Source organism: Oncorhynchus kisutch, linkage group LG18, assembly GCF_002021735.2.
Source record: "Oncorhynchus kisutch isolate 150728-3 linkage group LG18, Okis_V2, whole genome shotgun sequence".
NCBI lineage: Eukaryota > Metazoa > Chordata > Actinopteri > Salmoniformes > Salmonidae > Oncorhynchus > Oncorhynchus kisutch.
This window is the reverse complement of record NC_034191.2, coordinates 38,739,784-38,761,762: the sequence shown is the minus strand read 5'-3', so window position 1 is coordinate 38,761,762 and position 21,979 is coordinate 38,739,784. Positions and strand designations below refer to the sequence as shown.

At 41.1% G+C, this 21,979-nt stretch overlaps 1 protein-coding gene across 1 annotated transcript in view; it reads right to left on the bottom strand.

Annotated features, from left to right (window-relative positions):
• Positions 1–4,549: 4,549 nt before the first annotated feature.
• LOC109909727 (ankyrin repeat domain-containing protein 13B-like) overlaps positions 4,550–21,979 on the bottom strand; it is a 35,586-nt gene continuing 18,156 nt past the window's right edge. Inside the window, exons 4-15 of the mRNA XM_020508742.2 lie at positions 18,745–18,790; positions 18,305–18,448; positions 17,148–17,364; positions 16,688–16,754; positions 16,312–16,393; positions 15,531–15,595; positions 14,978–15,114; positions 9,713–9,870; positions 8,609–8,803; positions 8,175–8,344; positions 7,574–7,650; positions 4,550–7,014 (exon numbers count right to left, since the gene is read on the bottom strand). Of these exons, the coding sequence (XP_020364331.1) occupies positions 6,813–7,014; positions 7,574–7,650; positions 8,175–8,344; positions 8,609–8,803; positions 9,713–9,870; positions 14,978–15,114; positions 15,531–15,595; positions 16,312–16,393; positions 16,688–16,754; positions 17,148–17,364; positions 18,305–18,448; positions 18,745–18,790 (1,560 nt within the window). The 3' untranslated portion in view covers positions 4,550–6,812. The remainder of the gene's footprint in view (positions 7,015–7,573; positions 7,651–8,174; positions 8,345–8,608; positions 8,804–9,712; positions 9,871–14,977; positions 15,115–15,530; positions 15,596–16,311; positions 16,394–16,687; positions 16,755–17,147; positions 17,365–18,304; positions 18,449–18,744; positions 18,791–21,979) is intronic.

Below are 21,979 nucleotides of genomic sequence, written 5' to 3'. Positions count from 1 at the left end.
CCTTTAATGAAAGAAACGGGAATACCACCGATGTTTTTATTGACTTCCATACATACGCCACATTGTTTCATTACCTCTAGCTCCAACTTCGTGAAAACCAGCCACTTAAAATAATAATAATCTGGCAAGCTAAACAATAAATAGGAGTATGAACCAGACTCCTAACTTGTGCTGATGTTCTAGTACTATTTAATTTTTTTTGTACTAAACCCCCCCCCCCCCCCCCCCCTCTCCCTCCAGAGTTTGGCTCAGGTCAGAAATGAAAACCCACACACGTGTAGGCTATGCTGGAATGTCATACAAATACCACAACTCCACACAGACAAACACATCACAACTCCATTCATATCAGGTACAGATGCTTTTTCATTAGAATTTCAAACTCACAAGGCTCACCATGAAACGGGTCTCCACCAGTTCCCATGTGTCATCTCTATTCTCTCCATATCTCACCTCTCCCTTGATAACAGAAACCTACAATATCTGTGCTCCCTGTAATAACCTCCATGAAAAAAGATGGATCTACACTGAACACAAATATAAATGCACCATGTAAAGTGTTTGGGGCCATCTGTTTAAATAAAAGATCCCAGAAATGTTCCATTTGCTCAAATTTGTTTTTTTTACATCCGTTAGTGAGCATTTCTCCAAGATAATCCATCCACCTGACAGGTGTGGCATATCAAGAAGCTGACTAAACAGCATGATCATTACACCGGTGCACCTTGTGCTGGGGACAATAAAAGGCCACTCTAAAATGTGCAGTTTTGTGACACATATGTCACAAGTTTTGAGGGAGCTTGCAATTGACATGCTGACTGGAGGAATGTCCACCAGATAACTTGCCAGAGAATTGAATGTTAATTTCACTACCATAAGCTTCCTTCAACGTCGTTTTAGAACATTTAGCAGTACGTCCAACCGGCCTCACAACCGCTGACCACATGTAACCAAGCCAGTCCAGGACCTCCACATCCGGTTTCTTCACCTGCGGGATCGTCTGAGACCAACCACCAGGTCAGCTGATGAAACTGGGTTTGCACAACTAAAGAATTTCTGCTTAAACTGTCAGAAACTGTCTCGTGGAAGCTCACCTGCATGCTCGTCATCCTCTCAAGGGTCTTGACCTGACTGCAGTTCGGGGTTGTAACTGACTTCAGTAGGCAAATGCTCACCTTCGATGGCCACTGGCATGCTGGAGAAGTGTGCTCTTCACGGATGAATCCCGGTTTCAACAGTACCGGGCAGATGGAAGTGTATGGCGTTGTGTTGACGAGCGGTTTGCTGATGTCAATGTTGTGAACAGAGTGCCCCATGGTGGCGGTGAGGTTATGGTTTGGGCAGGCATAAGCTACAGACAACGAACACAATTGCATTTTATCCGAATGCACAGAGATGCCATGACGAGATCCTGAGGCCAATTGTCGTGCCATTCATCTGCCGCCATAACCTCACGTTGCAGCATGATAATGCACGGCCCCATGTCGCAAGGATCTGTACACAATTCCTGGAAGCTGAAAATGTCCCAGTTCTTCCATGGCCTGCATACTCACCAGACATGTCACCCATTGAGCATGTTTGGGATGCTCTGGATCGACGTATACGATATCCAGCAACTTCGCACAGCCATTGAAGAGGAGTGGGACAACATTCTACAGGCCACAATAAACAGCTTGATCAACTCTATGCAAAGGAGATGTGTCCTGCTGCATGAGGCAAATGGTGGCCACACCAAATACTGACTGGTTTTCTGATCCCCTCCCCTACTTTTATGTTAAGGTATCTGTGAGCAACAGATGCATATCAGTATTCCCAATCATGTGAAATCCATAGATTAGGGCCTAATGCATATATTTCAATTAACTGATTTCCTCATATGAACTGTAACTCAGTAAAATGTTTGAAATTGTTGCATGTGCATTTATGTTTTTCTTCAGTATATATTAATTTATGTGAAGCCATATAGTATGGCTCCACATAAAAGGTTATTTCAGCCCCTACGGAGTCCAAAGGGTGAGCAACAGCAGCTGCATGATGGCCATACACATTGAAAGGTTTAGGATGCTGTAACTGTGAGCAGACTAGCTGCCAACGAACCAGTCTCCTGTCATAGGGTTATCATATTAACAATAACTTCTGACATTGGTTTATCATATTAACATTAACTCCTATCATATTAGCATGAACTCCTGTCATAGTGTTATCATATTAGCATGAACTCCTGTCATAGTGTTATCATATTAGCATGAACTCCTGTCATAGTGTTATCATATTAACATGAACTACTGTCATAGTGTTATCATATCAACATTAACTCCTGTCATAGTGTTATCATATTAACATGAACTACTGTCATAGTGTTATCATATCAACATTAACTCCTGTCATAGTGTTATCATATTAACATTAACTCTAGAGGGTTAACATATTAACATGAACTACTGTCATAGTGTTATCATATTAACATTAACTCCTGTCATAGTGTTATCATATCAACATTAACTCCTATCATATTAACATGAACTCCTGTCATAGTGTTATCATATTAACATATTAACATGAACTCCTGTCATAGTGTTATCATATCACCATGAACTCCTGTCATAGTGTTCTCCTACTAACATGAACTACTGTCATAGTGTTATCATATTAACATTAACTCTAGAGGGTTAACATATTAACATGAACTACTGTCATAGTGTTATCATATTACCATGAACTCCTGTCATAGTGTTATCATATTAACATTAACTCTAGAGGGTTAACATTTTAACATGAACTCCTGTCATAGTGTTATCATATTAACATTAACTCCTGTCATAGTGTTATCATATTAACATTAACTCCTGTCATAGTGTTATCATATTAACATTAACTCCTGTCATAGTGTTATCATATTAACATTAACTCTAGAGGGTTAACATATTAACATGAACTCCTGTCATAGTGTTATCATATTAACATTAACTCTAGAGGGTTAACATATTAACATGAACTTCTGTCATAGTGTTATCATATTAACATATTAACATGAACTCTATAGGGTTAACATATTTACATGAACTCCTATCATAGTGTTATCATATTAACATTAACTCTATAGGGTTAACATATTAGCATTAACTCCTGTCATAGTGTTATCATATCACCATGAACTCCTGTCATAGTGTTATCATATTAACATGAACTACTATTGTTAGCTAGATTACTTGTTGGTTATTACTGCATTGTCGGAACTAGAAGCACAAGCATTTCGCTACACTTGCACTAACATCTGCTAACCATGTGTATGTGACAAATACAATTTGATTTGATTTGATTTAGTGTTATCATATTAACATGAACTCCTGTCATAGTGTTATCATATTAACGTCAACTACTGTCATAGTGTTATCATATTAACACTAACTCCTGTCATAGTATTAACATATTAACATGAACTCTATAGGGTTAACATATTAACATGAACTCTATAGGGTTAACATATTAACATGAACTCCTGTCATAAGGATATCATATTAACATGAACTCCTTTCATAGGCTTATCATATTAACATGAACTCCTGTCATAGTGTTATCATATTAACATGAACTCCTGTCACAGTGTTATCATATTAACATGAACTCCTGTCATAGTGTTATCATATTAACATTAACTCGTATCATATTAGCATTAACTCCTGTCATAGTGTTATCACATTAACATATTAACATGAACTACTGTCATAGTGTTATCAGATTAACATGAACTCCTGTCACTGTGTTATCATATTAACATTAACTCCTATCATATTAACATGAACTCCTGACATAGTGTTATCATATTAACATTAACTCCTGTCATAGTGTTAACATATTAACATGAACTCCTGTCATAGTGTTATCATATTAACATGAACTCCTGTCATAAGGATATCATATTAACATGAACTCCTTTCATAGGCTTATCATATTAACATGAACTCCTGTCATAGTGTTATCATATTAACATGAACTCCTGTCACAGTGTTATCATATTAACATGAACTCCTGTCATAGTGTTATCATATTAACATGAACTCGTATCATATTAGCATTAACTCCTGTCATAGTGTTATAACATTAACATATTAACATTAACTCTATAGGGTTAACCTATTAACATTATCTCTATAGTGTTATTATATTAATACTAACTCCTGTCATAGTGTTAACATATTAACATTAACTCCTGTCATAGTGTTATCATATTAACATGAACTCCTGTCATAGTGTTATCATATTAACATGAACTCCTGTCATAGTGTTATCATATTAACATGAACTGCTGTCATAGTGTTAACACATTAACACTAACTCCTGTCATAGTGTTATCATATTAACATGAACTACTGTCATAGTGTTAACACATTAACACTAACTCCTGTCATAGTGTTATCATATTAACATGAACTCGTATCATATTAGCATTTACTCCTGTCATAGTGTTATCATATTAACATGAACTACTGTCATAGTGTTATCATATTAACATTAACTCCTGTCATAGTGTTATCATATTAACATGAACTCGTATCATATTAGCATTTACTCCTGTCATAGTGTTAACACATTAACACTAACTCCTGTCATAGTGTTATCATATTAACATATGAACATGAACTACTGTCATAGTGTTATCATATTAACATGAACTACTGTCATAGTGTTATCATATTAACATGAACTACTGTCATAGTGTTATCATATTAACATGAACTCGTATCATATTAGCATTAACTCCTGTCATAGTGTTATCACATTAACATGAACTACTGTCATAGTGTTATCATATTAACATGAACTCATATCATATTAGCATGAACTCTTGTCATAGTGTTATCACATTAACATGAACTACTGTCATAGTGTTATCATATTAACATGAATTCCTGTCATAGGGTTAACATATTAACATGAATTCCTGTCATAGGGTTAACATATTAACATGAACTCCTGTCATAGGGTTAACATATTAACATTAACTCCTGTCATAGGGTTAACACATTAACATATTAACATGAACTACTGTCATAGTGTTATCATATTAACATGAACTCCTGTTATAGTGTTATCATATTAACATGAACTACTGTCATAGTGTTATCATATTAACATGAACTCGTATCATATTAGCATTAACTCCTGTCATAGTGTTATCACATTAACATGAACTACTGTCATAGTGTTATCATATTAACATGAACTACTGTCATAGTGTTATCATGTTAACATGAACTCCTGTCATAGTGTTATCATGTTAACATGAACTCCTGTCATAGTGTTAACATATTAACATGAACTACTGTCATAGTGTTATCATGTTAACATGAACTCCTGTCATAGTGTTATCATATTAACATGAACTACTGTCATAGTGTTATCATATTAACATGAACTACTGTCATAGTGTTATCATGTTAACATGAACTCCTGTCATAGTGTTATCATATTAACATGAACTACTGTCATAGTGTTATCATATTAACATGAACTCCTGTCATAGTGTTATCATATTAACATGAACTACTGTCATAGTGTTATCATGTTAACATGAACTCCTGTCATAGTGTTATCATATTAACATGAACTACTGTCATAGTGTTATCATGTTAACATGAACTCCTGTCATAGTGTTATCATATTAACATGAACTACTGTCATAGTGTTATCATGTTAACATGAACTCCTGTCATAGTGTTATCATGTTAACATGAACTACTGTCATAGTGTTATCATATTAACATGAACTACTGTCATAGTGTTATCATGTTAACATGAACTCCTGTCATAGTGTTATCATGTTAACATGAACTCCTGTCATAGTGTTAACATATTAACATATTAACATTAACTCCTGTCATAGTGTTATAACATTAACATATTAAGATTAACTCCTGTCATAGTGTTATCATATTAACACGAACTGGTATCATATTAGCATTAACTCCTGTCATAGTGTTATCATATTAACATTAACTCCTGTCATAGTGTTATCATATTAACATGAACTCCTGTCATAGTGTTATCATATTAACATGAACTCTATAGGGTTATTATTCTATTTCTCTACTTATTAGAACCATTAACAGTCATCAAGTGTCCATCCACAGTCTAAATACAGTACTTTCAATTTTGTGCAAATTAGGGGGGGGGGGGATGTAGCAATCTATTAAAAATGAGGAAGAAACAGAGTATTTCAACATCCCACCCCACTTGACCCAACTGACACTCACACAGAGGGCAGTATTCACTAGGGCACACTATAGCAGAATGATTTGCAACGGTAAACAAAAACAAGTGTTTCTATTGGACAATTTCAGGTAGTCCATCCCTGTTTCATTACATTTTCTTTCATTGGTGCCTAATGAATAAGACCCAGGTCTGTGAAGTGGACACAAACCCTATACCCCAATCACAGGACCATTTATTAAAGAGTGGCCTTCACAAACACAATTTGTATTACCCTAGCACCACTGATGTGGTCGGTCAATGTAGCATTCCATTAAAAGTGTTTCTTCTTGTTTCTTGTTGTAAACTTGCACTGACAGCGAGTGCAGAGTGGCACCAGAGAGTAGTGAGTCTGTACTGTAGCTGTATCAGCACTGTAAAGCCCTGTTGTGCCACACAGACAGGCTCTTATTGAAGGAGCGCAGTGGGAAAGGGGATATGGGATGGTCGGAGGAGCAAGGCTGTCACAGCCAGGAGTAGAGTGAACTTATTGACTACCCTCTCTGGACCTCCACCCTCCTCCTCTCCCATACCTCCTAGAGCCCATCTGGCCAATCAGGCTCTCATTTCTCCAAGAGTGACAGTTGGATGATCCGCTGCAGCTCCTCCTCCTCTTGCCGTCGCCGTAGCTCGGCCTCTGCCTGCTCCCGCGCCGACATTTCCATTGCCAGGCGGAGCTGCTGGTCGTAGCTGCAGGTTGTGGGGGGCTTCTTGGTGGGCGTGTTACAGAGGCTGGCTGGAGGGCAAGGCCTGTGCTGGGGAGTCCTGGAGGAAGAGTGCGGGTGGGTGGGTTGGAGACAATGAGGTTGGAAACCTGGTTATTGTGTAAGGAGAATAGAGGAATTGACAGTGACAGTGGAAATGGTTGAAAAATATGGTGGACCTAGATTCATTTTGACAGGACATAATTTGAGTAGGAAAGAGGGGTTGTCATGTGTTATGCACACACACACACACACACACACACACACACACACACACACACACACACACACACACACACACACACACACTGAATTGTTCTAGTTTGAGCTTATGTAACATGCAGTGTATTGTTCCCAGAGAGGGCATACAGGAGAGAGGCAGAGTTACTGTATATCAGTGGGGGCCAGTCACTCAGAGTGTATCTACTGTATGAGGTGCAGGGAATGCAGACAAAGACAACAGTGTGTGCATGACTGGGAGTGAGTCAACAGTGACATTGTGTGCTGTGAACGCAGCCAGGAAGCTCCCTGGCCTCCAGTGTGCTGGAGAAGGACGAGCCAAGGCTTTAGCAAACAAAGGCTGAGAAGGGTAGCGAGTCGAGTGCGGAGAAAGTACAGACCTTTGCAGGCGACTGGGGTCACAGGGAAGAGTACGTGTGCTGGGCTTGCTGTTGGTCAGCGCCTCCCAGATAGTCACCTATACACAGACCAGGAAGTCGACAGACAGAGTCAGAGAGATAGTCCAAGTCAACCAGAAGACTCACCAAACTTTCTTGTCATTTCCATGTTTCAATCTCAGTGTTGACACTGGATTATGCCCTAGGATACTGAGTCAGCTGTTTGTCTAGCTAGCGGATTAGAACAGACGTACACAAGTCTTTACAGTGCATATGGAATTTGTAGCTCTTTGCACAACTGTACACACTACTAATACAATGTGCATGTAGTTGATTAACATCCCGAATGAGCCCCCAAAATACAGTATTACTTCAGAGTTAAGGTTACAAAACAACCATACGATGCCTTATGTTCCACTGAGGAATGAAGAGGACTACCATCATACCATACTTTGTGTTCATTAGGCACCAAGTGGCAGGAAACAAACGAAACGTGTAGGGACAACCTGGACACTCATTTCCATTTTCCTTTGTGTTCTTTAATGGAGACGAGCCAGGTTTTGAGATGGCAGTTATCCCTATGAGGGGCCAGAGTGAGTCTGACCTGGTCGTACTCCGAGCCAGCCTCCAGCAGACTCTGTTGGATGGCAAACTGCAGCAGATCCTCCTCCTCATCACCACGCATGTTGTTGTCCCTCTGGTTGCCTCCCAGCACAGTGTAACCCTGAGGGGGCTCGAACACACATGGGGGGATCTCCCCTCCACGACACGACGCTGCATGGAGGAGAGACACAGGACAGGAGTGATGGGATGTTATGGGTCATTCTTGAATTTTCTTAGATTAAAAGAAAAATAACTTTGTCCTGGTCAAGTCATAAGATTGGGAAACACTCCTGGCCCTAATTGTAGAGTAAATATGGATTGTGTGTGTGGGTGTGTGTGTGAGTGTGAGTGTGAGTGTGAGTGTGAGTGTGAGTGTGAGTGTGAATGTGAGTGTGTGAGTGTCTGTGTGTATGTGTCCATGTGTGTGTTTCTCACTTGTGGAGCTGGAGCTGGAGACACTAGAAGAGTCACTGCCTGGGGAGGGGGTGTCTGTGTCAGTCCTGGGGCTGCTGTCCTTCTGTCCATCCACCTCCCCCTCCACCCTGCCCGGCCCTGTCACCGACCCCTCCTCACACCCATTCAGGTTCCCAAAGGTGATCCGGGCATTCAGGATGTGATAGATGGGAATTTCTGAGAAGATGAAGAGATGACAGAGACAGTGACAGAGATGTTTAGGATTTACGATTATCACTGGATTCATAATTCATGTGCAATAGGTGTAAGTCTTCCAAACATGTTAAGAGCTCAAATGACCACATTTTGGCATATCCCAATTAACCATATTTGAGGCAGCATCTGAATGAATTTAAGGAGTAGCCAGAATGTCCAACATGGCATAAGGACAGGTGGGTCTGCTTCAGTGGTGGAAAAGGCATTCAATTGTCATACTTGAGTAAAAGTAAAGATACCTTAATACAAAATGCTTTAAGTAAAAGAGTAAGTCACCCAGGAAAAAACTACTTGAGTTAAAGTCGAAAAGTATTTGGTTTTAAATATACTTAAGTATCAAAAGTAAATGTCATTCCTAAAATACATTTAAGAGTAAAATGTAAAAGTATAAATCACATTCCTTATATTAACCAAACAAGAATAGCTATTGACGAATAGCCAGGGGCACACTCCAACTCTCAGACATCATTTAGAAATTACGCATTTGTGTTTAGCAAATGAGCCAGATCAGAAACAGTAGGAATGAACCGGGATGTCCTTTTGATAAGTTTGTGGATTGGACCCCTTTCCTAAACATGTAGGAGTACTTTTGGGTGTCAGGGAAAATGTATGGAGTAAAAAGTACATTATTATCTTTAGAAATGTAGTGAAGTAAAAGCAAAAGTTGTCAAAAATGTAAATAGTAAAGTACAGATACCCCCAAAAATGAATTAAGTAGTACTTTAAAGTATTTTTACTTAAGTACTTTACACCACTAGTCTACTTTTGATAATCCCCCACTCCCGGTTTCTCTCCACTTTAACTACCATGATGTGCTAGCTCTTTAGGATGCAGACTATCCGGTTACAGGAGTGTACTCTACTCTCTCACCGATCTTGACAGGGAAGCCAGGTGGCAGTCGCAGGGTAATGAAATCCCTGAGCTTGGCGAAGAGAGCATTGGAGATGGCCATGAGGTCAATGATGGGTGCCACCTGCTCCGCTAGGGACAGAGGATGGGCCTCACACAGCCACAGCTTAGCCTTGAACCTGAGGAAACCAGGAAACATGTACAGTGCATTCGGAAAGTATTCAGACCCCCCAGAATGTTCCACATGTTACGTTACAGCCTTATTCTAAAATGTATTAAATACAACCAAATTGCCTCAACAATCTACACCCCATAATGACAAAGCGAAAACAGGTTTTTAGAAATTTGTCGAGGCACAGATCTGGGGAAGGGTACCAAAATATTTCTGCAGCATTGAAGGTCCCAAAGAATACACTGTCCTCCATCATTCCTAAATGGAAGAAGTTTGGAACCACCAAGATTCTTCCTAGAGCTGGCTGCTCAGCCAAACTGAGCAATCGGGGGAGAAGGGCCTTGGTCAGGGAGGTGACCAAAATCCTGATGGTCACTCTGACAAAGCTTTAGAGTTCCTCTGTGGAGATGGGAGAACCTTCCAGAAGGACAACCATCTCTGCAGCACTCCACCAATCAGGACTTTATGGTAGAGGGGCCACTTCTCAGTAAAAAGGCACATGACAGCCCACTTTGAGTTTGCCAAAAGTTTGCCATTGTTTCTCACGCGATGAGAAACAATATTCTCTGGTCTGATGAAACCAAGATTGAACACTTTGGCCTGAATGCCAAGCATCACGTCTGGAGGAATCCTGGCACCATCCTTACGGTGAAGCATGGTGGTGGCAGCATCATGCTGTGGGGATGTTTTTCAGCAGCAGGGACTGGGAGACTTAGTCAGGATCGAGGCAAAGATGAACGGAGCTAAGTACAGACAGATCCTTGATGAAAACCTGCTCTAGAGCACTCAGGACCTCAGACTGGGTTCACCTTACAACAGGACAACGACCCCAAGCACACAGCCAAGACAACGCAGGAGTGGCTTCGGGACAAGTCTCTGAATGTCATTGAGTGGTCCAGCCAGTGCCCGGACTTGAACCCGATCAAACATCTCTAGAGAGACCTGAAATTAACTGTGCAGCGACGCTCCACATCGACTCTGACAGAGCTTGAGAGGATCTGCAGGGAAGAATGGGAGAAACTCCCCCAAATACAGGTGTACCAAGCTTGTAGTGTTGTACCCAAGAAGACTCAGTGCTGTAATCGCTACCAAAGGTGCTTCAACAAAGTACTGAGTAAAGTTATTTATGTAAATGTGATATTTCCATTTTTTTTTTCATTTCATACATTTGAAAACATTTCTAAAAACTTGCTTTGGGGTATTATGTGTAGATTGATGAAGGAAAAAAACAATTTCTTCCATTTTAGAATAAGGCTGTAACGTAAAAAATGTAGAAAATGTCAAGGGGTCTGAATATTTTCCGAATGCACTGTATGTACAGTACCAGTCAAAAGTTTGGACACACCCACTCATTCAATGGTTTCTATTTTCTACATTGTAGAATAATAGTGAAGACATCAAAACTTTGAAATAACACATATGGAATCATTTTGTCACCAAAAAGTGTTAAAGTGTTAAACAAATCAAAATATATTTTCTATTTAAGATTCTTCTAAGTAGACACCTTTTGCCTTGATGACAGTTTTGCACACTCTTGGCATTTTCTCAACCAGCTCCATGAGGAAGTCACCTGGAATGGATTTCAATTGACAGGTGTGCCTTGTTAAAAGTACATTGGTGGAATTTCTTTCCTTCTTAATGCGTTTGAGCCAATCAGTTGTGTTGTGACAAGGTAGGGGTGGTATACAGAGATAGCCCTATTTGGTAAAAAGCCAAGTCCATATTATGGCAAGAACATCTAAAATAAGCAAAGAGAAACGAAGGTCAGTCAATCCGAAAGATGTCAAGAACTTTCTTCAAGTGCAGTTGCAAAAACCATCAAGCTCTATGATGAAACTGGCTCTCATGAGGACAGCCACAGGAAAGGAAGACCCAGAGTTACCTCTGTTGCAGAGGATAAGTTCATTAGAGTTACCAGCCTAAGAAATTGCAGCCCAAATAAATGCTTCACAGAGTTCAAGTAATAGACACATCTCAACATCAACTGTTCAGAGGAGACGGTGTGAATCAGGCCTTCATGGTCGAATTGCAGCAAAGAAACCACTACTAAAGGACACCAATAAGAAAAAGAGACCAAGAAACACGAGCAGTGGACATTAGACCGGTGGAAATCTATCCTTTGGTCTGATAAATCCACATTTTAGATTTTTGGTTCCAACTGGCTTGTCTTTGTGAGACGCAGAGTAGGTGAACGGATGATCTCCGCATGTGTGATTCCCACCATGAAGCATGGAGGAGGTGTGATGGTGTGGAGGTGCTTTGCTGCTGACACTGTCAGTGATTTATTTAGAATTCAAGGCACACTTAACCAGCATGGCTACCACAGCATTCTGCAGTGATACTCCATCCCATCTGGTTTGCGCTTAGTGGGACTATCATTTGTTTTTCAACAGGACAATGACCCAACACCTCTCGGCTGTGTAAGGGCCTTTGACCAAGAAGGAGAGTGATGGAATGCTGCATCAGATAACCTGGCATCCATAATCACCCGACCTCAATCCAATTGAGATGGTTTGGGATGAATTGGACTGCAGAGTGAAGGAAAGCAGCCAACAAGTGCTCAACATATTTGGGAACTCCTTCAAGACTGTTGGAAAAGTATTCCAGGTGAAGCTGGTTGAGAGAATACCAAGAGCGTGCAAAGCTGTCATTAAGGCAAAGGGGGGCTACTTTGAAGAATCTCAAATGTATAAAGTACTGTACATTTTGATTTGTTTAACACTTTTTTGGTTACTACATGTATCCATATGTGTTATTTCATAGTTTTGATATCCACTATTATTCTACGTAGAAAAATAAACAATGTATGTAGAAAAATAAACAAAAACCCTTGAATGACTAGGTGTGTCCAAACTTTTGACTGGATATACTACCATTCAAACGTTTGGGGTCACATAGAAATGTCCTTGTTTTCCATGAAAACATAAATGAAATTAGTTGAAAAATGAATAGGAAATATAGTCAAGACGTTGACAAGGTTATAAATAATGATTTTTAATTGAAATCATAATTTTGTCCTTCAAACTTTGCTTTCGTCAAAGAATCCTCAATTTGCAGCAATTACAGCAATGCAGATCATTGGCATTCTAGTTGTCAATTTGTTGAGGTACTCTGAAGAGATGTCACCCCATGCTTCCTGAAGCACCTCCCACAAGTTGGATTGGCTTGATGGGCACTTTTTATGTACCATACGATCAAGCTGCTCCCACAACAGCTCAATAGATTTGAGATCCGGTGACTGTGCTGGCCACTCCATTATAGACAGAATACCAGCTGACTGCTTCTTCCCTAAATAGTTCTTGCATAGTTTGGAGCTGTGCTTTGGGCCATTGTCCTGTTGTAAGAGGAAATTGGCTCCAATTAAGCACTGTCCACACGGTATGGCGTGGTGTTGCAAAATGGAGTGATCGCCTTCCTTTTTCAAGATCCCTTTTACCCTGTACAAATCTCCCACTTTACCGCCACCAAAACACTCCCAGACCATCACCTTGCCTCCAGCATGCTTGCTTGATGGCGTCAATCATTCTTCCAGCATCTTAATTTTTTTTCTGCATCTCACGAATGTTCTTCTTTGTGATCCGAACAGCCCAAACTTAGATTCATCTGTCCATAACACTTTTTTCCAACCTTCCTCTGTCCAGTGTCTGTGTTCTTTTGCTCATCTTAATCTTTTATTTGTATTGGCCAGTCTGAGATATGGCTTTTTCTTTGCAACTCTGCCTAGAGGGCCAGCATCTTGGAGTCGCTTCTTCACTGTTAACGTTGAGACTGGTGTTTTGCGGGTACTATTTAAAGAAGCTGCCAGTTGAGGACTTGTGAAGCATCTGTTTCTTAAACTAGACACTCTAATGTACTTGTCCTCTTGATCAGGTGTGCACCGGGGCCTCCCACTCATCTTTCTATTCTGGTTAGGGCCAGTTTGCGCTGTTCTGTGAAGGGACTAGTACACAGCGTTGTACGAGATCTTCAGTTTCTTGGCAATTTCTGGCATGGAATAGCCTTCATTTCTCAGAACAAGAATAGACTGATGAGTTTCAGAAGAAAGGTCTTTGTTTCTGGCCATTTTGAGCCTGTAATCGAACCCACGAATGCTGAATCTCCAGATACTCAACTAGTCTAAAGAAGGACAGTTTTATTGCTTCTTTAATCAGAACAACAGTTTTCAGCTGTGCTAACATAATCGCAAAAGGGTTTTCTAATGATCAATTAGCCTTTTAAAATGATAAACTTGGATTTGCTAACACAACGTGCAATTGGAACACAGGAGTGATGGTTGCTGATAATGGGCCTCTGTACGGCTATGTAGATATTCCTTTAAAAATCAGCCGTTTCCAGCTACAATAGTCGTTTACAACATTAACAATGTCTACACTGTATTTCTGATCAATTTGATGTTATTTTAATGGACAAAGAAAAAAGTGCTTTTCTTTCAAAAACAAGGACATTGTGACCCCAACTTTTTGAATGGTAGTGTGCATATTATACAATACTCCTGAGTCTTGTTTAGGAGGGCTCACCGTAGCAAATTGTTTGGAAATGTAAAATGAAGGAACGTGTCCCACAGAAAGAGTCTTTGTTGGTCATGCAGGCATATTGAAAGACTGTGAGAGACTGGAACTCTAGTTCTATCTCATCCTAGAACATTGATCACATCTTGTTGCACTGGTTTCTGTTCAGACCAATCAATGTTTATGTTCAACTGATGAGATCATGTGATCGGGCTGGGACACCGTCTCACTGTTGTCTTGTCACAATCTATCCAATAACCAGCAGAATTCTAAATGGCTATTGATGTGATCTCAATTTTCATAGTAATTGATCCGATCACACAGCCTACATACTGTAGATTGGATAGAAAGAAAACATGTACATGCATGGGACAGGGCCAAACCACTTGACAGGACCAGAGACCTACTGTAGACTGCATCCAAAATTGCACCCTATTCCCTACATAATGCATTACTTTGGGCCCTGGTTAAATGAAATGCACTATAAAGGGAATAGGTTGCCATTTGGGATCCAGACATGTTGTATGGTTCTGGATAGGGCTATTATAGCCAAGGGCCCCCAGGCATAGAGGGTGTTATACGGGCTGGGATGGCTGTCGCTGTCACCTCTGAGTCTTGGTGGTGAGTTGACAGGGGTGGCCAATATCCCGGGTGCCCAGGGGCAGGTTGGGATTGAAGTACTCCTCGGCTGTCAGGGCTGTGGGGTTGGTCACGGCAGGACATGACATCTGAGTCACTAGGGCCTGTTGAGAGAAGGGGAGGGAGGGGGATGGGGAAAGAGGAGAGAGAGAGGGAGGGAGATATAGAGTAAGAGAGACAGAGTGAAAGAGATTGAGACAGAGTGAAAGAGATCGAGAGAGAGAAAGAGAGAGAGGGATAAAAGGAGGGAGGGTTAAGAGAGAGAGAAAGAAAGAGAGGGAGAGGATGAGAGAGGGGGATAAAGATTGTTCAAAGACAATTCAAATGGTGATCAATATTTGAGAGAGAAGAGATGCCCAGGGACCTCTTTACTCATGTCAAAATTGACAGCCACTCTGGCTATAAGTTAAAATCCCTATACAATGATGAGGATGATGATTAGGATTGATGATGGTGATGAGGAGGATGAGGATGATGAGGAGGATCATGGTTTGGATAAATGATGATGATGACCACTAACCCCATTGTTGGGCCCCATGTGTTGCTCGGCGATCCCTAGGAAGTTTTGCAGGGGCGTCTTACCGACTGAGAAAAAGGTCACATCAGTGGAACATTCATGAGAGGAACTCAGAACAAGTCTGTGACCATAGAAATAGGGTTAGTAGAACCTACCTGGTAGTGGGAATCTCTGTTCTACTAATACTATTTCTATGTCTGCAACACTAACCTAAGAATTCTCAACTGCTGTCTCTTGTCAATTTTGGAGGGATGGAGATGGGGTAAGGGACTGGAGGAGTTGGGTTCTTGGAGGGAGGGCTATGAGAGAGACGGGCCAGTGATCAGACAATAGCAAGGACAATAGTCTTCTCTGGCCTAGGAAATTACTGTGGAAAATGCTTTAGGGGCCATTTATTGGCGCTTCTGTGCAATTATCACCATCAGAGCTTCTTTATTAGGTCAAACCATAGCTAAATGTTTTGCAACCAAAACAAGCATTTCCTATTGGACAAGTTCAGGTTAGTCCTTCCCCGTTTCAGCCCATTTTCTTCTGTATGATTCCTCGTGAATACACTCCAGTTTATTTAGGGCCTGACTTGAGATCAGCATGCTCAACTCAAATCTTTGCACAATTCTCCCATTGACGTCAATGAATGACTTACACCAAAGTTTGTGTTGCACACGCTTATCTCAGCTCTGAATTGGGCCCTTTCACTGCATCTAAGCCAAGACGTGGAAGATTACCAGTATTGATGCAAGGGGATTTTTAAACTAATATGTAGAACTTCAGGAAAAAGAGACACCTTTGGGCTTCGCCTTGAGTGGCTCACTGAGATGGTCCGTTCGGGTTCGAGTGATCAGTTCCACATTGGAGGCGCCGTACACCTAACAGAGAATACAAAGGACAAGAAGAACGTCATGGTTATGAGACTCTAGTTCCTAGTGCCAATTGGGACGCATGTTCTGTGACTGCTTTAGGTTAGTGATGTAGTAGGGAGGTGGTCTCACTGCTGAGTCTATGTATATCTGTATATTGATAGTGCCTTACTCTAGAATCAGCGCTCAGGGAACAGATTACATTATATACTGTACATCTTGAACTTTAGAGTATTTTAGGTAATTCGGGCAAAACCAAATTGAAAGGCAGGGATATAAGGATTAACGACTACATGTCTGTACCTTAGCCTCATACCCGTTCACCATCTCGTTCTTCTCACTGCGCCAGCCTAGGATGCCAGTCTTATTCCTGCCAGACAGACAGAGCCAAACACAAAACAACAGGTCTGACTTAGAGGTGGTGTTCTCCCTCCCTTCAATTCATATTCATAATGGATTATTGGCATGTCGAGCATCCCCCCTGGCGCTGCCAAAACGACAGAGGTGACACTCAGCAAGCAATAAATGATGATTACACTCTCCCTCCTTCTCACCTCTCACTCTCTCTCATTCTCCTCCCTTACTTTTTTTGGTCTTGCCCTTAGTGACCCCCTCCCTGCCTCTCCTCTTCCTCTTTTCATCTCCTCTCCTCATTCCCTTATCCCTTTCTCACTATATCATTATTCTACTCCTTTTCATTTCCTACCTATCTCTGCTCCTGCTCAATGCTAACACTCCTTCTCTCGTTCCCTCTGACTCTCACCTCTCGAAGGTGATATTTTTGGTGTCTAGCTGGGTGGTGACCACGGGGGCGGAGAGACGGGCTACCACCTGCTCCCCGCTGGGCTGTAGTGCCCCCAGGAGGCCCAGGCCGGCAGTGCCCCGCTGCGAGGTGGGAGACGTCAGAGAGGACACACACAGGGTCTCACAGAACACCAGCTGTCTGTCGTGGTCCACCTCCATCACCACCGCACTGGAGTCTGACGGATAGACAGAGAGGAGGAGTAGTTAGAGAGAGAGAGAGAGAGAGAGAGAGAGAGAGAGAGAAAATGTGAGAGTAAGAATAAAATTGAGAGAGCGAGAGGGTGTGAGGGATGGATTACAGAGAAAGAAAGACAGAGAGAAAGATGGGTGGGATAGAGAGAGAGAGAGAGAGGGGGAGATAGGGTGGATTAAAGACACTGATAAATGGACAGAAATGGATTTAGACAGGGCTTGAGAGAGAGAGAAAGCAGGGTTAGAGAGAGAGAGGGAGAGGAGGAGGACGGGATAGGGAGCGGCAACAGACAGAGAAAGAAATATGGATTTAGAGAGCGATAGACTGAGAGATGGACAAAGAGAAGGATGGAGAAGAGAGAGAGATGGGAAGGGAGAAGAAGACAGGTTAGAGAGAGATAGACAGAAAGGAGGAGGAACAGTTCAACCAAAGAGAGAGTGATAGAGGTGGGGAAGAGGAGGCTCAGACTGACTTACGTAGGAGGAGAGTCGAGAGTCGAGAGAGAGTGAAGAGAAAGGTCACATAGACAGAGATGGAGTGAAACAGAAAGACGGAGGAGGAGGAGGAGGAGGAGGAGGAGGATTTAAAAAGCTGGAGGAGTCAATAAAAGACAGTGAGAGGAAGTAATATCAAAACAGGATATAGTCCTGAGTTGGATAGATTTGTCAGACAGTGACTAACATAATGATGGCAGTGATAGGGGAGAAGAAGGAAGGAAGGAAGTCCTGTGACAATAGAAAAGAGGATTCGACCACACATACACACGCACGCACGCACGCACACACACACACACACACACACACACACACACACACACACACACACACACACACACACACACACACACACACACACACACACACACACACACACAACCACACACACACACACACACACACACACACACACACTGGACCCCTGACCTTGACCCCGGAAGATGAAGCTTCGGTTTCCTCTCTGCCAGGTCATCTGATCAAAGCCCATGAGAGTGGTGTCTACGCGCAGACACTGGCCACTCTTCCACACGCGGTATGTGTCACTGGGACAGATACGAGACACCAGCGGCACTAGGAAAGAGAGAGAGATATAGACAGCCATAGAAATATAATTCCTAGAACAGGCGTCACTCCCACTCTAGTGAATTGTCCTGTGATGGTTGGCCTGGCGGCTATTTTGAGTGTAACTTCTTTATTGCCGTGATTTGGGGTTCTTTACCCATTTTAGTGATTTTATTTCTATGGAGACAATGCAGACCCACAGAGAAAGGAAGTCTGTCACCAAGCTCATATACAGTCAGGCAGGAAGCCATCATCCATGCAGATAAAAATCTGAGAGGCAGATAACATTATTTATTATGACTTACCCCAGCTTGTAAACTCCCATTTCATCTCCACGTAAAAGTCCTGAGCCTTGGGAGAGAGAGAGAGAGAGAGAAAGAGAAAGAGACACAGAGAGAGAGAGAGAAAGAGAGAGAGAGACAGGGAGAGAGAGAAAGAGACCGATTGAAAGAGACAGAGAGAGAGAGAAAGAGACAGACAGAGAGAGCGAGAGAGAGAGAGAGAGATCGAGAGAGAGAGAGAGGGAGAGAGGGAGAGAGAGAGAGAGAGATGGAAAGAGAGAGAGCGAGAGAGGAAGGGGGAGACACCCACACACACACACACACAGAGCGAACAGGGACAAGAGAGGGAGAAAGGAAAACACCACAGGAAAAAAGAGAGTAATTTGGTTAGGGTGGCCAGGAACAAAGGACTGTCGCTGTTCCAATCTCATCCCAGGGCTGATGGTGAGACAGAGACATATGGAGGGGGTGAGATTAATAATAGAATTAGTAGGGGGAATGCAGCGTTCTGGACTTGGGAGAGATGAAGAAAGGGGTGCACATCAATCATAAACTGTAACCATACACATTTATAACTGTATCTGTACACATGTATAGCTGTATCCGTACACATTTATAACTGTATCTGTACACATTTATAGCTGTATCTGTACACATTTATAGCTGTATCCGTACACATTTATAGCTGTATCTGTACACATTTATAGCTGTATCTGTACACATTTATAGCTGTATCCGTACACATTTATAGCTGTATCTGTACACATTTATAGCTGTATCTGTACACATTTATAGCTGTATCCGTACACATTTATAGCTGTATCCGTACACATTTATAGCTGTATCTGTACACATTTATAGCTGTATCCGTACACATTTATAGCTGTATCTGTACACATTTATATCTGTATCTGTACACATTTATAGCTGTATCTGTACACATTTATAGCTGTATCCGTACACATTTATAGCTGTATCCGTACACATTTATAACTGTATCCGTACACATTTATAGCTGTATCCGTACACATTTATAGCTGTATCCGTACACATTTATAGCTGTATCCGTACACATTTATAGCTGTATCCGTACACATTTATAGCTGTATCCGTACACATTTATAGCTGTATCCGTACACATTTATAACTGTATCCGTACACATTTATAGCTGTATCTGTACACATTTATAACTGTATCCGTAGACATTTATAACTGTATCCGTACACATTTATAGCTGTATCCGTACACATTTATAACTGTATCCGTACACATTTATAGCTGTATCCGTACACATTTATAGCTGTATCCGTACACATTTATAACTGTATCCGTACACATTTATAGCTGTATCTGTACACATTTATAGCTGTATCCGTACACATTTATAACTGTATCCGTACACATTTATAACTGTATCCGTACACATTTATAACTGTATCCGTACACATTTATAGCTGTATCTGTACACATTTATAGCTGTATCCGTACACATTTATAGCTGTATCCGTACACATTTATAACTGTATCCGTACACATTTATAGCTGTATCCGTACACATTTATAGCTGTATCCGTACACATTTATAGCTGTATCCGTACACATTTATAGCTGTATCCGTACACATTTATAGCTGTATCCGTACACATTTATAGCTGTATCCGTACACATTTATAACTGTATCCGTACACATTTATAGCTGTATCTGTACACATTTATAACTGTATCCGTAGACATTTATAACTGTATCCGTACACATTTATAGCTGTATCCGTACACATTTATAACTGTATCCGTAGACATTTATAACTGTATCTGTACACATTTATAGCTGTATCCGTACACATTTATATCTGTATCCGTACACATTTATAGCTGTATCCGTAGACATTTATAACTGTATCCGTACACATTTATAGCTGTATCCGTACACATTTATAACTGTATCCGTAGACATTTATAACTGTATCTGTACACATTTATAACTGTATCCGTACACATTTATATCTGTATCTGTACACATTTATAGCTGTATCCGTAGACATTTATAACTGTATCTGTACACATTTATAGCTGTATCCGTACACATTTATATCTGTATCTGTACACATTTATAGCTGTATCCGTACACATTTATAACTGTATCTGTACACATTTATAGCTGTATCCGTAGACATTTATAACTGTATCCGTACACATTTATAGCTGTATCTGTACACATTTATAGCTGTATCCGTAGACATTTATAACTGTATCCGTACACATTTATAGCTGTATCCGTACACATTTATAGCTGTATCCGTACACATTTATAACTGTATAACTCACCACAGGTTAATGAGGTTGTGCTTGAAAGGATGCACACAACTCTGCAATGTTGGGTTGTATTGGAGAGCGTCTCAGTCTTAAATCATTTTCCACGCACAGTCTATGCCTGTATTTAGTTTTCATGCTAGTGAGGGCCGAGAATCCACTCTCACATAGGTATGTGGTTGCAAAGGGCATCAGTGTCTTAACAGCGCGATTTACCAAGGCAAGAAACTCTGAGCGCAGCACTATCCAGAAATCTGGCAGTGGCTTCTGATTAAATTACATTTTCACAGAACCGCTTGCTACAATTTCGATGAGGCTCTCTTGTTCAGATATCGGGAAGTGGACTGGAGGCAGGGCATGGAAGGGATAACGAATCCAGTTGTTTATGTTGTCCATTTCAGGAAAGTACCTGTTTAATTGCGCACTCAGCTCACTCAGTTGTTTCGCTATATCACATTTGACATTGTCCATAAGCTTGAGTTCATTTGCACACAAACAAATCGATGGAAAGACCTGTGTGTTGCAGACAGAAAAGAGCTCCAACTTCTTAATCATAGCCTCAATTTTGTCCCGCACATTGAATATAGTTGCGGAGAGTCCCTGTAATCATTGATCCAAATCATTAATGTGAGAAAAAACATCACCCAGATATAATTCGTCATCATGCAAGCGGTCAGACAAGTGAAAATTATGGTCAGTAAAGAAAGCTAGTCTCTCAATTCAAAAACACTTGATAACCAGCACACTTCTGTATGTTGTAAAAGCGTTACATGGTCGCTGCCCATATCATTGCATAATGCACAAAATACACGAGAGTTCAGGCGCGTTGCTTTAACAAAGTTAACCATTTTCACTATAGTGTCCAAAACGTCTTTCAAGCTGTCAGGCATTCTCTTGGCAGCAAGAGCCTCTCGGTGGATGCTGCAGTGTACCCAAGTGGCATCGGGA